Source organism: Otolemur garnettii, unplaced genomic scaffold (assembly GCF_000181295.1).
Source record: "Otolemur garnettii isolate 467f Iridium unplaced genomic scaffold, OtoGar3 scaffold00010, whole genome shotgun sequence".
NCBI lineage: Eukaryota > Metazoa > Chordata > Mammalia > Primates > Galagidae > Otolemur > Otolemur garnettii.
In genome coordinates, this window is record NW_003852405.1 from 7204873 (window position 1) to 7220579 (window position 15707).

The 15707-nt window shown below is 34.7% G+C and overlaps 1 protein-coding gene across 5 annotated transcripts in view; it reads left to right on the forward strand.

Moving 5' to 3' along the window:
- COL11A1 (collagen type XI alpha 1 chain) overlaps positions 1-15707 on the forward strand; it is a 205414-nt gene that overhangs the window by 175943 nt on the left and 13764 nt on the right. For all 5 annotated transcript variants that reach the window (XM_023509793.1, XM_003784099.2, XM_003784101.2 and 2 more), the window contains 5 exons: positions 5452-5505; positions 5665-5772; positions 6229-6282; positions 13970-14023; positions 15470-15577. In XM_023509793.1, coding sequence (XP_023365561.1) covers positions 5452-5505; positions 5665-5772; positions 6229-6282; positions 13970-14023; positions 15470-15577 — 378 coding nt within the window. The remainder of the gene's footprint in view (positions 1-5451; positions 5506-5664; positions 5773-6228; positions 6283-13969; positions 14024-15469; positions 15578-15707) is intronic.

The window sequence follows — 15707 nt, forward strand, 5'->3', positions numbered from 1 at the left end:
TGAGAGCCTAAGATAATGAAATACTTAACTGAGTCATTCTTATTTCATGTTTTTCTTTAGTATTATTAAGAAGTACTTTAGTGTAGATCACTCTTTGATTTTTGAAGAATCATTTTAAAATAACCTCATAAAAATTTTAGCAATGTTCTATCTTCTTTTTTAAATAACAATTTTTGCAGATATGATGAGCTATTTTTAATCTATTCTAGTCACTTTGTAAACAAAATTAGAAGCCTCTGTATCCATGAATTATTAATGTCATGAGAACTGTGATGACTCTGCATTGCTTACAAAGCTGTTCATATCCATTTTGATATAGCAAAAAAAAAAAAAAAAAATCAACCTAGGTCAGCCTGACTGGGAAATAATATGCAGGTTTTTCTCTTTTAAATTTGGCATCATTAAATTGAATCTGAAAGCTATAATATTTAACACAATGTGTTAAATTGTTGCCTATACTAGGTTTGGATAACCTGGCATCCTTAATTGAGTTCATCTGTTCTACACAATAATCTATTTTCTTCATTACAGTAAAACACATTTTAGGGGTGTGAAAAATTAATGTCAATAATCTTATTACTAAAACTGTGATTTTTTTTCTGGTTTGACACTAACAATTCTTGTCCTCTCGTAGCCAACCAAACTTCAGGAGGTCTCAAAAGTCACCTCTAAAGTTCCCATACATTGAGAAAATGAGATTTTTGCAGCTAAATGCACCTTTATTTACAAAATATTTATTACAAAACTTTACAAAATATTTACAAAATAGTCCATATGTGTTGGCCACCTCCATGTAAAATTTTGTTGCATAATAACTAATTCTCAATGCTGAAATGAGGAATAATATAAGTTAATAAAATGTCTATTTAAAACACCAATTTATCAGGAGCTCAAACACTGGATAGTATTGTTAAGCAAAATATATGCTATTAAATCAAAATATATATAATATATGTAAAATATTAACTATGTTTTCAAATAACAGTATTTTGTAATACTATTGAAATCTGTACTTACTCATCTTATTTATTCCTCAGTGCAAATTCATGTAACACATGTTTTGTGTGTAATATTACACTCTTTTATATAATATTAAACTGTTTTAAATTGCACACAAACTTTATGGTCATCCTGTATAGTAAAGGAATCTCCTTTGAGAACTATTGCCTAAAAGGGATGCGTTTAAATTCATGATAACTGCATATATTTTTTTAATAAAATGGATTTGCCAAACAAGAGATGTTTAGGACCAGTGTGAGAAATAATAATGTGATGAAACTGAGAGTTAATTTAGAAGAACGTATTTGATAACTTCAAAGTACTGACGTAAGTGAGATCAGTCTGTTTATACATATGTGAGGTAGCTTTGTTTACACACATTAGTTATAACAGCATCTAACTGTAGAGGTAGTGCAGAGTGAATTCTATGTTCTGAAACAATATTGCGAATTCTGTCGCTACAAATCTTTGGGTTCGGTCAGCAGACTGCAGGTCCTGATGTAGTAGTCAATTTAATTACTTTTGAGCAAATAGCAAGAGGGATCACCTCTATGGTTTATTTTACAAGGGTACAAGTGAATCTTTCTAAAAATAGAATATAGATGTCTTGACAAACCAACTAAGAAAATGACATGAAGGCTATGTTGACCAGTTTGATGAAAATAGCTCAAAGTGTATATCAAAACACCACTCTATACCCCATGATTGCATTGTTGCACACAGCTATGATTTAATAATAATAATAATAATAATAATAATGAAGAGTATATTCCTATCAACAAAGTAATGTGATCTACAGGCTGATAATTTGATTGAATACAGAATTGCCTTGCAACTTATTTTTCTTTAGTCCATCTAGAACTTGTGATGTTATGTTAGATTTGCATATATTTTGTAGAAATTTACATTTCTCCTATCCTTACTTTCCCCCCCTGGAGGCAACTGAAGTGTAACAATTTTGCTATAACATCTCATAGCAGAAATAGGGATGACTAGAAATGTTCAAAGAATTACCACTTTTTTCTGTGAGTGAATCTTACAAGTGAATGATCATAAAACCTCCTAATAGAATATTGATCACGATGTGGTGAGTGGCAGTGATACTGAGAAAGTACATTCTAATGGTTATTGAACAAGGCGGAGAATTAAGTTATCATTTTTAGTACATGCATTTTCTTTCATGCATTTGTAATACTTGAGATTAAATGTATATTTCCTTAAGGCACTAGAAGATTTCCACAGCTTCTATCAGTAGTCCGTGGTATTTGAATACTTGCGTTATTATTTTAGCTCGTCCCATGCCCTTTCATTTAAAAACAAAAAGTTTAGAGTTGACTAAAATAGTTTAAACATTATAACCCAGAAAATGTACATATTAATGGCTCATATTGCCAAAGAAAAGTTTACAATGAAAAATTAAAACAATAACTGATATTAATAATTGATTATGAAGATAAATGAAGCTTTAACCTTATACTTACACACACACATGTACACACATATGCCATGTATAACTCACAGCTTACATATATATTTATATATCCTACATATGCCTAGTGTACATGTATGTATTTATACACACGTATATTTATATAACATTAAAGAGATACACGCTGTTAGTTAAAATTACAAATTCTGACTCGGCTTTCACCAGGTTCTTGAAAAATTCTTATATAAACGTATAGGTAGAAAATACATCATCATAATAAAGTAAATTCTAAAATTTCTTAAATTCTGTTTGTTAGAACTCTATGCCACTTAAGAAAAGTCATTATGAAAAACAGGGTCTACATTGAAGTTGAAAACCACTACAGATTATACACCAATCTTGGAGATTCATTGTTCAGCAGATACTAAAGGTTCTGAAAAATCCTGAATTAGATTTATTTCACTTTATTTTTGAAATATTCTAAATACTAGTGGGTTTTAATATTGTCTGGAAAAAGCTGTTCTAATTCTTTAAATATGAAAAGTGAGAACACTTGTCCATTAATATATTTGAAAATGTTTACCCAAATATTTAGCTTTATACTAAATTTGCAGTTTATTTTGCTAATATTTAGTTAACATTCTCCTTCATGTTTCTGTCTTTTGCTGATTTTCCTTTTTCCCCACACAAGTCTCAAGCCGCCACATAATCATGCTCCCTAATAATTCTGTCTCAGTGCACCAACACAAATGGACAGGCACCTCCTGGCTAACATCCTGACTGAACTATTACAAGTTCTCTAAAGATTATTATGGGGCGGCACCTGTGGTGCAGTGGGCAGGGCACTGGCCCCATATACCGAGGGTGGCGGGTTCAAACACAGCCCCAGCCAAACTGCAACTAGAAGATAGCTGGGCATTGTAGGGGGATGCCTGTAGTCCCAGCTACTTAGGAGGCTGAGGCAAGGGAACTACCTAAGCCCAGGAGTTGGAGGTTGCTGTGAGCTGTGTAATGCCATGGCTCTCTACCGAGGGTGATAGAGTGAGACTGTCTCTATCAAAAAAAAAAAAGATTATTATGTACTTTCAATCCTTATGTGTGATCAGAAGGTAAAGTCTTAGAAGGAAACACCTGTCCCCCACCTACCTATACCGTAAAATTCAGATCAGAGGTTAGTGTTTCAGGAATACCTCTCCTACTCCCAAACTGGATCATGGCACCTGTTTTGCACCTATCACATCTTTATATTTTACGATGTGTTGCACTTGTTAATTTTTATATCTATCTTTGTAACCAAATTTCATGAACTCCTTGGGGTTTAATTTTGTTTTTTTATTTGTATTCTACATACATAGCACATTTTTGGAAAATGAGGAATATTTAAATGTTTGCAACATGAGTGGGGGAATGAATGAATTCTAGAGAACCATTGAAAAAGTTGAAGTGGAAAGATTATATTGGTATTTTATATGAAGAATATTTTTCATGGATAGGAAAATCTGTTACTATAGTGACTACTGGATCTTCAAACTTGGTTGTCTTTTCTCTTTTGGAATAAAGGTGTTTTTTTTTTTTTAATATTTAGACAGTGGGTAACTTGCTTTTGTTAAAGCTAAGTATAGATCAATACTCTCTACTATATAATTCATGTGTATAAATTAACTCTTTCAGGTTAAGACTGCGTAACTTTATGCCACTAGATTAAGGAAAAAAACCTTCATCAATGAAGGAAAAGCTATTATTTGTTGAATTTAATTATTCCTATTTACGAAATAAGAGCAATTATGGTCTGTTTATCTACTTTGCATAAGTTAGTATTTCAAAAATTACACAAGGATAATTTATGGTTCAACATTTTGACACTGGGAAAAATTTGAAGCTTATGATTCCCTACAGAATTCCTCCTGCATAAATAGTATGAAATTAAAAAGTTTTGCTTTGAGGTTTTCTATATTCAACGTATTGCTGCCTCCTTAAATGACTGCATATAAAATGTATGTGTTTCTTTGGGTTGAGGTACATTGAATGTCTATTAATAGATGAAGTTACAGGGATGATAGTCAGAAAAAATTACTAAAGATGTCTTTGAGTCTCTCAGAGATGAAGTTTGTTCATGGAATTGTCTTGAGTTTGATGACGTCCTTGATTCTCACTTTAAAAGTGGATTTACAAGACCCTATAGGAAAGGCTGGCATGTATTCACCGATGGAATATTAACAGCATCTGGAAAAGAGAAGGTCGTCCTCTTGGCTTGCTTTATTCTCACCAATTAACGCCAACCTTCAGCCCCAATCTCAGCTAATGGTTTCGAGCACAATTTACTGTGAAAATTGAAGTAAATAAATGGAAAACAAGAGAGTCTGAGGAAAATATAAAAAGCAATTTCTTGGACATAATTAAGTTTCTTTTTTTAATCTGTCTGTGCTTATGCTTCTGAATGACAACTTCAGTGTAAAGATGGTTTTTCTATTTTTCTTCAATACCAGGTTTTAAAAAAGTGATACCAATATTATTGCCACTGATTTATATGAGTTATATAAATCCAGTAAATGAAAATATTGCATCTGTCGACCATTGTGATTTAAAACGTTTCTTTATTTGGCTCATGATGCTCTAAGAACACATGAACATCTGGATGGTCTAAGATTAAGTTCGAAGCCACTCTGAAAACACAATAGGGATGAAAGTGAAATCTGATAAATTCGGTTCGTCTCACTAATAAATGATATCTGAGTGTTTAACACACAAAGGGTGACTTTTAATCCATCGGTGTTTCTTTGGAAACATAATTTTTACTATTTCCTTACATTGATGTGAAGGGATTATCTGTTGTCTACCCAAATGTGTGAAGTTGATACGTAACAAAAATTTGGGTTTTGCTCCTGTGTTTTAAAAGAAATAGCAACAGAATTTTTTTTTTTTTTTTTGGTTTGTCACTAATTAAATTGGGGTATTTTCAGATAAGTCCGGAGTTTTATTACTTTCACTTGTGATGTATTTTAAATGTGATTTTATGCTTACAGGGTCCTCCTGGAGCTGCAGGTGCAGAGGGTCGACAGGGCGAGAAAGGAGCTAAGGTAAAATGCGCACGTATATTTATACCTGTGATGTGACCAGGTATGGCGTTCAGAGTCTCACGCATACACTGGGCAGTACTTATACCCGAAGTACACTTAATGAAATAATATCAATACTTTCTCTTTATTAATAAGTTCACCTGTCTTCCTTCCTAACAGGGAGAAGCAGGTGCTGAAGGTCCTTCTGGAAAAACGGGCCCAGTCGGTCCCCAGGGACCTGCGGGAAAGCCTGGTCCGGAAGGTCTTCGGGGCATTCCTGGGCCTGTGGTGAGCCTCTCTGATAACAGATGCTATTCTGAAAATAGCTATTGTTTCTAAGAAAGTTATTAATGAACAGTGGTTTGCATTCGTTTGTAAGTTACCGTGTGGATGTTTCTAAGGTGAATTCAGTAAATGTCATATGTAAAATCAGATGCTCTTAAAATATTTCAGTATATCATATATTTAATAATAAGTTCATGGTGAAATGCTAACTTGTAAAGGATGAACAGAAAACTAAACCTTAAGTGCACAATGACATAAGGTTTTTGTTTATCCACCTATGTACACACAGGTGTATATATGCTCGTGTATGTGTATATGGAGGTCTACACACAGTAAAAAGGCACACAACTGCTTACAGCCCTCCCAGATGTTCTCCATGTGGTGGAATTCATAGGTCATGCCTCCTTTTTTCCTTTTTGTATTTTTAACATTTAAAAAAGTCATTTCTCTTTTCTGTAGGGAGAACAAGGCCTTCCTGGAGCTGCAGGCCAAGACGGACCCCCGGGTCCCCTGGTGAGCTGGATCTTTTTCATCACTTAAAAAGAGACAATTTCTGAAAGAAAATTGTTTATAAGCTAGAATTTTAAAAATCTTAACTATTAATTTTTTTTTACAATATACAGCCTTTAAGAAAATATGTTACTGAGACTAAAAAGAATATAAATATTACTGATAGATGTGTGGAAAATATGCTACTTGGTCAGAAGTTCTTCCTTTTTTATATGCTTTGATTTAAAAAAAAAAGTATTCCACTCTGAATTAAATGCTGCTAATGACCCAGCCAGTCCTTTTCCTGGTATGGACAGTTTCCCCAAATGCCTGCAATTACGCTTGGTTTCCTGGCACTACATTTAAAAGAGCAAGGCCGGCACAGGCATGCAGTAATTTCTTGACCAAATAAATTGTTCTTTTTGTGAGTCATACAGGCTGAAATATAAAACAATAAACCCCATTAGAGTAAGAAAGATGATTCACAATCCTGAAGCTTGGTGGCAGCCATAAACTCTGTGTACAAACAGCATGCTTGAGAAATGCAATACAGCATTTTGTGGCCCAGCATACAATTTATTGGTAGGGCTTATTACAGGATCCAAGGCTATCCTTGCTCTAAAATTTGAGCAGAAAGTGGAAACGAAAGACGGGTTCTTTAAAATCATTGCCAACTCGGTGACTTGTTTGCTTTATAAACAGATTCTATTTCATGGTAGAGAAAATTGACCTTCATTATCAGAAGTAGGTATGTGTGTAAGTGATTCATCAAAATAGCAAACAGTGCACTTAGCTCACGGTGCTGGGGAATGCGTGTTAGTTTAAATGGTCCAATCCCTCCGCAGAGTAACTGGAACTCTGTGAACCTTCCCGGATTATCTCAGAGACGCGTGTATGGATGTACTCAGGAAGCCATCGAATCTGAATTCAGTCTTAATTATTCAGGAAGAATTATGGCCATTTCTTTCATGAAAGATGCATGACAATTTCCTGTTGAATATCTCAAAAGTGTGAAGGAGATTTTTTTTTTTAACTTTCACTGACCAAGTTAAAGAAAACCTGTTTGGTAACCAGATACAGTTGTCAGATGCTGGCTGCCATCAAGCTGGAGGTCGGCAGCTCCGTGCACCGTCTCATCAGCACCAGAGCAGGGCTCGGGTGGAAGCAGGATGGGCCCCACATCTGTGCAGCAACTTAGAAACAGTCTCCTCGGCTTTGCTAAACTGCAAACTGCACAGAGGCGCAGGCTGGAAGATAAATTACTTTGCCTTAATGTCACCCTAAAATTTTCCAAAGGGTTTTTTTTTTTTTTTTGTTCCTTGTTATTTCAGATTTTCCAATAACTATTCTGACCTTTCTGCAGATGAAATCAAAAGCATCGGGCCGAAGGTTTCCTTCAGCCGATATTGAAAATAAAACGATCAGACATACCAGCTGATTCCAGCGTGCAGAAGTTTGTATTTCTGACTCTTGAGTAAACAGGAGTTTTCGGTGCAGGAGGGCAGAGTAACTCAAACCTTTTTGGCAGAGTGAAGTTTTGAGCATCAGCAGTGGCGGCCTGGCTGCGTTCCATTTTATAACTGCTTGTTTTATTGAAAAGTACTTACAACGTATTTAGCTTCTTCTTAGCTTCAGTTACTCTTTTTTTATTTTTTTGCAGTTTTTGGCCAGGGCTGGGTTTGAACCCTCCACCTCTCACTTATGGGGCCAGCGCCCAACTCCTCTGAGCCACAGGTGCCACTCTAACTTCAGTTAGTCTTAATGGCAATATCTAATCTCAATGAAAATGCTACTCAGTCTTCACAAGGTGAGGCTGGACAGACGAATCATCTTTAGAACGCCATTTTTGGCAATTTGATGAGCTTTTTGACTCAACTAAGAGCGATTTATTTTGGCAGGTAGATTTTTAATCAGAAGGAGAAATAGCTTATTATGTTACTGGTTCAGGTCACAGACTCTCGAGCCATACTCCCTGGTTCAAAACATGTCCTATCATTTATCTGCTGCATGACTTTTGGGAAGTTACTAATTTTTTAAACCAGTGATTGGTATTGGTAGCATAAAATGAATAACTATTAAATAAATATAATGATGGTAAATATTTTGGAAATAATAAATTTGATATTCTTAATGAAAAGTGACTAAATTTCTCCAAATTTGAGCATCTGTATCATCAGCAAACCTGTTTGCAAGTTGTTGGCTATTAAATCCAGTGGAGGAGATCAACAAGTACAATTAACACAGCAGTTAGAACATAATGTAGTGAGTCCTGTTATAGAATTACATAGATAATGCCAGGGAAGTAGGAGCATTGAAATGCCATTTTCTTTAAGACTCATTCACTGCTTAGAAATATAAGATTATTAAAGAAGGAAAAGACAGAGTTAATTGTGGATAAGATGTAAGTGGTGAGACTAACAGAGATTGGAAAACATAAATGCTTGCCTTACTCTCCCAAATTAATCCATGTGAAAACTATAAAAAAACACGTTAGCATGATGTATTTTTACTCATTATAATTACAAATATATTCACGCCCACGCCCAAGTCCACACATGCAGGCTTCCTCTTGCCCATCACTGGACTTCCCCAAGTACCTACTGGGTCTCTTTTCCCTTCTAGAAGATGCCTGTAACTTCCCACTGTATTGCTCCACTGGTCAAAGCTACCAAGACATTCCCCTTTTCCCCACCTTTTAAATACTACTTAGCTATTCAGTAAATACAACTTATCTACTCACATCTTTCCAGATTGGCAGCTACCTAATTAGACAATTGAACCCTGTCTGAGTGAGCACCCATTACACAGAGAGATAACAAAGGAAAAATTCTATAGGAGAAATTCTTTACAGTAGAGTAAAACAAAGATTTTAAAACTCTCAGAATGATTTCTGCAGAATATCTGCCTCCTGTACGTTATTAGCTCTACTAAAGCTGAGATAGGAAACAGTACTTATTTTTTATTTTAAATGCTAAATATTTCACATGGTAAAACTTCATTTACATGTATGAATTCAACATATAGTACTCATGCACAAATGCTTAAATATCCATGTGGAACAGAGGGGCTTTCCCTGAGCTCCACCACGTGGTAGAGAATGATAAGCCTGCGTGGAGAATTCTATTAGCATTCTTTTAATTGAATCCCTGTAAGAGTTGTTATAGTTTTCTGAAGCTTTTTAAACATTTTAATTAGCATTTTCTTTGAATGTTCAACAAACACTAAATGAGAATAAGATTGAGCTTTTTAAAGGCTGATGGTGCATAATTCTGTCCTTTGCTACAAAGTCAAAATTAACATGATTTAGTAATTGAATAACCTAATAATGGCTTTTGGAGGCAGAATTAACATTCATTTTAATTTTAAGTTTTTATTTTGTTTTGCTTCATATTCTTTTAAAATCCTATTTGTTCTAATGCACTTGAAAAATTATTTCATGTTTATCTTTGGATAAATTTGCTTTAGTATTACCACCTGTTCCTTTCTTTCACAAATGATGAATAAAATATCTGATAGCATTATTCTCAAACTATAAAAACCTGAATGAAAGGTAGGCTAAGATACTGAGTTACAGTTTGATTTTTTTCTTAATGCTACATTTAAGCTATCTGTAAACAGATTTGAGATGGTAGCCTTCTACCATGATTAAAATAACAAAGCATTTGCCTTTTACCTAATTAAACACTGTTTGCAATTTTTATCTTCTAAATAAAGTGTAGGGTCTGCAGTTTCTTTAAAGTTGAATGCCCTAGAGTTTTGAGATATAGATCAAAGTAAATATTCCACAGAGCATAATAATACGGCTGAGAAAATGTTGGCTGTGTATTCCAAACATTTAAGAATCTCTTGTCTCTGTTTTCCTTTTCACCTCACAACTTATGAATTATGTATTTCCCTAGGGGTTTTCAATTTACAATATCCTAAAGAGAAAGCAGAAAATAAGTGTACTTGGGATGACATTTTTATATGCAGCATCCATGTTTCTTTTCTGCTTTAAGATCAAAGGGTATTTATAACTGCTCTCAACATCATAAGGTTACCAATCTTAATTTTCTAGCTGGTGAAAAATAAAAAGCTGACTTTGTTTGACAAATTCACAGTTAGGTGGAGTAATTTCACGACAGATTGTTAGCTGAGATGAATTCATACTCATTACCTCAAATTCCTTCATAAATAATATTTATAGAAAATATTTAAAGTGCATTAAAAACACAGTAATCCCTAGGATGTTTCTCACTAAGCATAAACGATTAGAATTAGTGGCAGTTCTTCTTGTTTGCCTTTTAGTTTGTAGTATTAGCATGGGATGAGAAAGTTGGTAGCTATTCATCTGTAGTATATTTAAAACTAATAAACTAAAGGATAATTAACATTCGTAACATGTTTCACTTTTTAGACACTCCATACTGTAGAGAGTGAAACTGCAGAGAAGGAAAGACGACTGTCTATTTGGAAGTGAATTTGATAATTGCCTTAATTATCGTCTTTTGGTGTGAGGTATAGCTACACCTAAAACTGCACATACGTCCCATGAAAATAGTTTTAGTCTATTGTAAGTGCAACAATGTAAGAATGTTGTCCACTTTGAGGTGAATACATAGGGAATTTCAAATTCATTCATGAATTAAAACAAAGAGAAATGTATCAAATCATGGCCCCAAATACCATTTTTGCACAAAGACTTACTTGCGTTAACACTATTCTTACTCTCTCCTGATATTCAGAATTCCAGTTAGAGGACTAGGCTTCAGAAACTATGAAAAGGAAAGGGCCTAGCTGCTCCTTCTAACAGCAGCCTGATGAGATAGAAATTATAATCCCCACTTTGCAGATGAGAAAACCTACACTCTCTGTGTTTAGCTAATTTAAATTGCTAAGAATCTGACTTCTAGGCCAGGCCTTTTCTACTCTGGACCCATACAGAGTGTATCTCACTGCTTGGACCACATCTATAGCTCTTAATACTTTAAATTCACAAAAAATATGGACTGGGATAGAGTGTGCTCTTTCACACTGACAAATTGAAATATCTCTAGAGATGGGGGAAAATTATTCACGGTAGCCTGGTAGAAGATACAATAGTAATGACTCAGGATGTAGCTGGGTAAAAATTAAAACAATTTGCTTGGGTTAATAATCCAGATAACTCAGTTCAATCGAAATAATTCAGACTCGCAGAGAAATCATATGAACAGTTTGCCTTTGCTGCTTGGTGCATTAGCTGTAGGAGGTAGAGTGACCTATTTAAATTATCTTGGCCCTAATTTCAGGAGTCACCTAAGTACAAATCAACAGTTAATACTTCTGCCCGCGTCTGTTGCCTACATTGTTCAATGTGTAGCTTCAGAACAAAATTTATTTTCAGTTTCCATCAAAGTTGGAGTACACCAATTTGTAGGTTAGAAAGTTTGTTCAGGCTTGGTGCTCATAGCACAGTGGTTACTGTGCCAGCCACGTACACCGAGGCTGGCATGTTCAAACCCAGCCTGGGCCAGCTAAGCAATAATGACAACTGCAACAGAAAAATAGTGGGGCATTGTGGTAGGCACCTGTAGTCCCAGCTACTTGGGAGGCTGAGGCAAGGGAATCACTTAAACCCAAGAGTTTGAGGTTGCTGTGAGCTGTGACACTACGGTACTCTACCGAGGGTGACAAAGTGGGACTCTGTCTCAAAAGAAAAAAAAGTTGTTCAAAAGTCACCCATATGAAAATTTTCTTGGATAGCGAGGCAGAAGTAAGAGTTAGATGCTAAACTCATGCCATACTTTTCATGCAAATATAAGTTAACAAAGGATAAGGGTCATAACCTGAGACTATAAAAAAGCTAATTTAATGAAATAATGGCATATTAGTATGACAAGTAAATCTCTTTATTATTAATTTTATAAATCATTTAAATGGGAGATTCAATTTAGAATATACCGCTAAAAGTACCATCTGGGGAGTGTAATTTGGAAAAGGCTAGTTCTCCCAACAAGAATTTTAAAAACTGAAAACATTTTGTGTAAAACCCCATTGAGTAGCCTGGAGTGAACTCTAATGAACTGATCAGAAAAAAAAGAAGCCCTGGCCTTTTGATGTGTCTATTTGTAATGTGATGACAGAAGAAAATAATGCTTTTCATGGAAAGAACATTGGGTCCGGTCATGAGGCTTGGGGTCAGGTCTTTGTTTCTTCCATTGGCAAACTTTGTGATTCACAAAATTAATAAGTTTCTGTTTGTCTGTTTCTTTGTGAAATAAAAGGAATAGTGTCACTTGTCAATTCCTAAAATCCCATGAGAATGAAGAGTGGGGATGCCTTACACCCATTCTCCAGTATCTTCAACCCAGAAACCTAATCTGCAGGGTAGTCCTGTGATCTTTGGGTGTTCTTGATTTTCAAGTGTTCTGACGGCGGCAAAGTATTAAGAAAGAAAATGGTCAAATACCGTATGATCTGAAATAGTTATATAATGACAATTCAATTCCACTCATATTATAATTTGCTAATGCATTTCTGGCTCAATAGTTGGGATTTTCAGTTCAGGATTCAAGAAATTATGACATTTCTTTTTCTTCCCAAATCTCTCTCAGCCAAGTCGTTCAATAAACGTCATCTCTCAATCTCCTATCTTCCACTAGAAGCCCTTCCCTCTAAAAACTTTGGAGTCTAAATCAGTCTACTTTCTGAGAGACATATCATTTTTGGTAGTTTGCTACATTGCTTTACTACTCTCTTGGAATATCCTTTGTCTTACCGACTAGCATCTTCTCCTTGCCTATGACTATCGCTTTTAAGAATAGTCCAATATCATTTGCCTAAAGAATTTTGGACTTGGAACCAGATTACTAAATTTGAACTCTAGTCTTGATAAAAGGAAGTTAAATGACCAGTTTCTTGGAAGTAAAAAAAACACAAAGAGCTACTTCATCAGGATTGTTGTAAACACTGAAGATGTATTTATTAAGGGAGTTTTGTACACTGTGTGGTACCTTATAGATGCATGAGGTGACTGTGATTATTAGATAGTCTTAGTATATATCTCTCTATCTACTACTCATAGTAAAAGATGTCTATTTATAAGATAATAAGGAATAAGAATCAAAATCAGAATTCAGAAAATTGACTGTTGCTCAGCAGAAGTATAGAACTCCATTTTTAAGGCACTATATATAGATATTATCTTCTTATTCTGTACAATATCAGGGAATTGTTTTGAGAATTGCAAATATAGTTCTTACTGAAATAAACACAGAACAGTGTGTTGAAACATTTGTCAAAAACTTTTCTGTGGTTATCAAATATCAACTGACTGTCGAAAGCTTATTGGATTTTTAAAAAAAATTTACTAAATTGTGTTAACCCTTAACATTTGTTTGGTATAGAAATATTTGATTGATTAGATAGATAATTTGGAACTCCCTTCTCAAATAAGTGCATTTAAAGTGTACATTTGCCCTCAACTGAAAAGCTATGTAAACTGTGTCTTATTTTTAGCTTCAGTTTATTTGATCAAAATTACAAATATTATGGGTTAATGTGACATTTACAAATTAAACTGTAATATTTTAATTACATTTACTTAGATTCTTGTAAAATAAATTAACACTCATCATTATTTTTGAACTTCATGTTACCCAAACCAAAGTAGCTCTGTGATGAGTAATGTGATTCTCTTATTCCTATTTATGCTATTTTTGTTTGTCTTTTTTTTTAAATTATTATTTAGGGACCTCCTGGTTTACCAGGTCTTAAAGGTGACCCTGGCTCCAAGGGTGAAAAGGTAAGAATAAAAGAGTATATTTCAAAATTGTTGTATTTACAGTAGAAGCAATTAACTTTGCAGGCTAAAACCATTGAAAAGGAAATTAAAAACAATATCATTACCATTTTAACCATGGAAAAAGCTTTGAATCCTTGGCATCTCAGAAATATTTAGAGAAGAGAAAATATCCAAATAGTAAAAAAAAAAGTACCAGAATTCAGTGTTATATCTTCTCAGTGTTTCTTTTCAGGAACCATATGGAGAAAGCATATGGTTATACTAAAATAACTATTCAGAAAATAAACAAATGAAATAACAAAATACCCATTCTTATGTTTTTAACCATGAAAATAAAACTAAACGTATCTTTTAAAAAGTAATATGATCCTTGAGAATTTATGCTGAGTTGCACCAGTTAGAAAAAAAAATAAGCCTTTTAAATAATGACATTAATATTGTTTGTATTTAAAATTTCTGATTACATTTAAAAGACACACAGAATTTCTGAAGAATAGATCACTCCTATTCAATTCAAATTAGAATTAGGAGTTTGGGGTTGTTTATTTCCCCAATATTATATATAGTCATTATTGGTCTTTTTTTTTTAAACTTATTTATTTATTTATTTATTTTGAGACAGAGTCTCACTTTATTGCCCTGGGAAGAGTGCTGTGGCATTACTGCTCACAGCAACCTCAAAGTCTTGGGCTTAAGTGATTCACTTGCCTCAGCCTTCTAAGGAGCTGGAATTACAGGTGCCTGCCACAACACCCGGCTATTTTTGGTTGTAGTTGTCATTGTTGTTTGGCAGGTCAGGGTTGGATTGGAATCCACCATCTCCAGAGTATGTGGCTGGTGCCCTAGCCACTCAGCTACAGGCACTGAGCCCATTATTGGTCTTTTTTTTTTTTTTAAGAGACAAAGTCTCACTTTGTCACCCTCAGTAGAGTGCCATAGTTTCATAGACCACAGCAACCACTAGCTCTTGGGCTTAGGCAATTCTCTTGCCTCAGCCTCTCTAACAGCTGGGACTACAGGCATCCACCACAATGCCCAGCTATTTTTTGTTGCAGTTTGGCAGGGGCCGGATTTGAACCCCCACCCTTGGGATATGGGGCTGGCACTCTACTCACTGAGCCACAGGCGCCACCCCATTATTGGTCTTTTAACTGAGGGAATTCCTCAACTGCGGTGAAGATGATATTTTTAGAAAACATTTGTTCCGTAATACTTTCAACCTTTACTAAATCCCCACTTCCTGTAAGCAGTAAGTGATCCAGTTAGGTGACAGAAGGGAGATCCTTCCTTGTCTTCTACACAGAAGGGTGATTCTCTGTGTTTTATGTGCATTTTAAATTTTTATTTTCATGTTCCATGAATCTAATATCCAAATTTTTATGACTAGAATTTAATAATGGTTGTAACTTAATTATTATTAAAATTTCTTTTCTCTGCCTTCCAAAGGGACATCCTGGCTTAATTGGCCTGATTGGTCCTCCAGGAGAACAAGGGGAAAAGGGGGACAGAGGACTCCCTGGAACTCAAGGGTCTCCAGGAGCAAAGGGAGATGGGGTAAGTAAAATTATGGACAATTTCTTCCCGTTCCTTTTGAATAATACACTCACATGCGCTTTCCTTTAAATATGATCAAACAAGGAATTTAAAGTATCTCTCCTTAAGTCTGTACTACTTTCTAAAACCT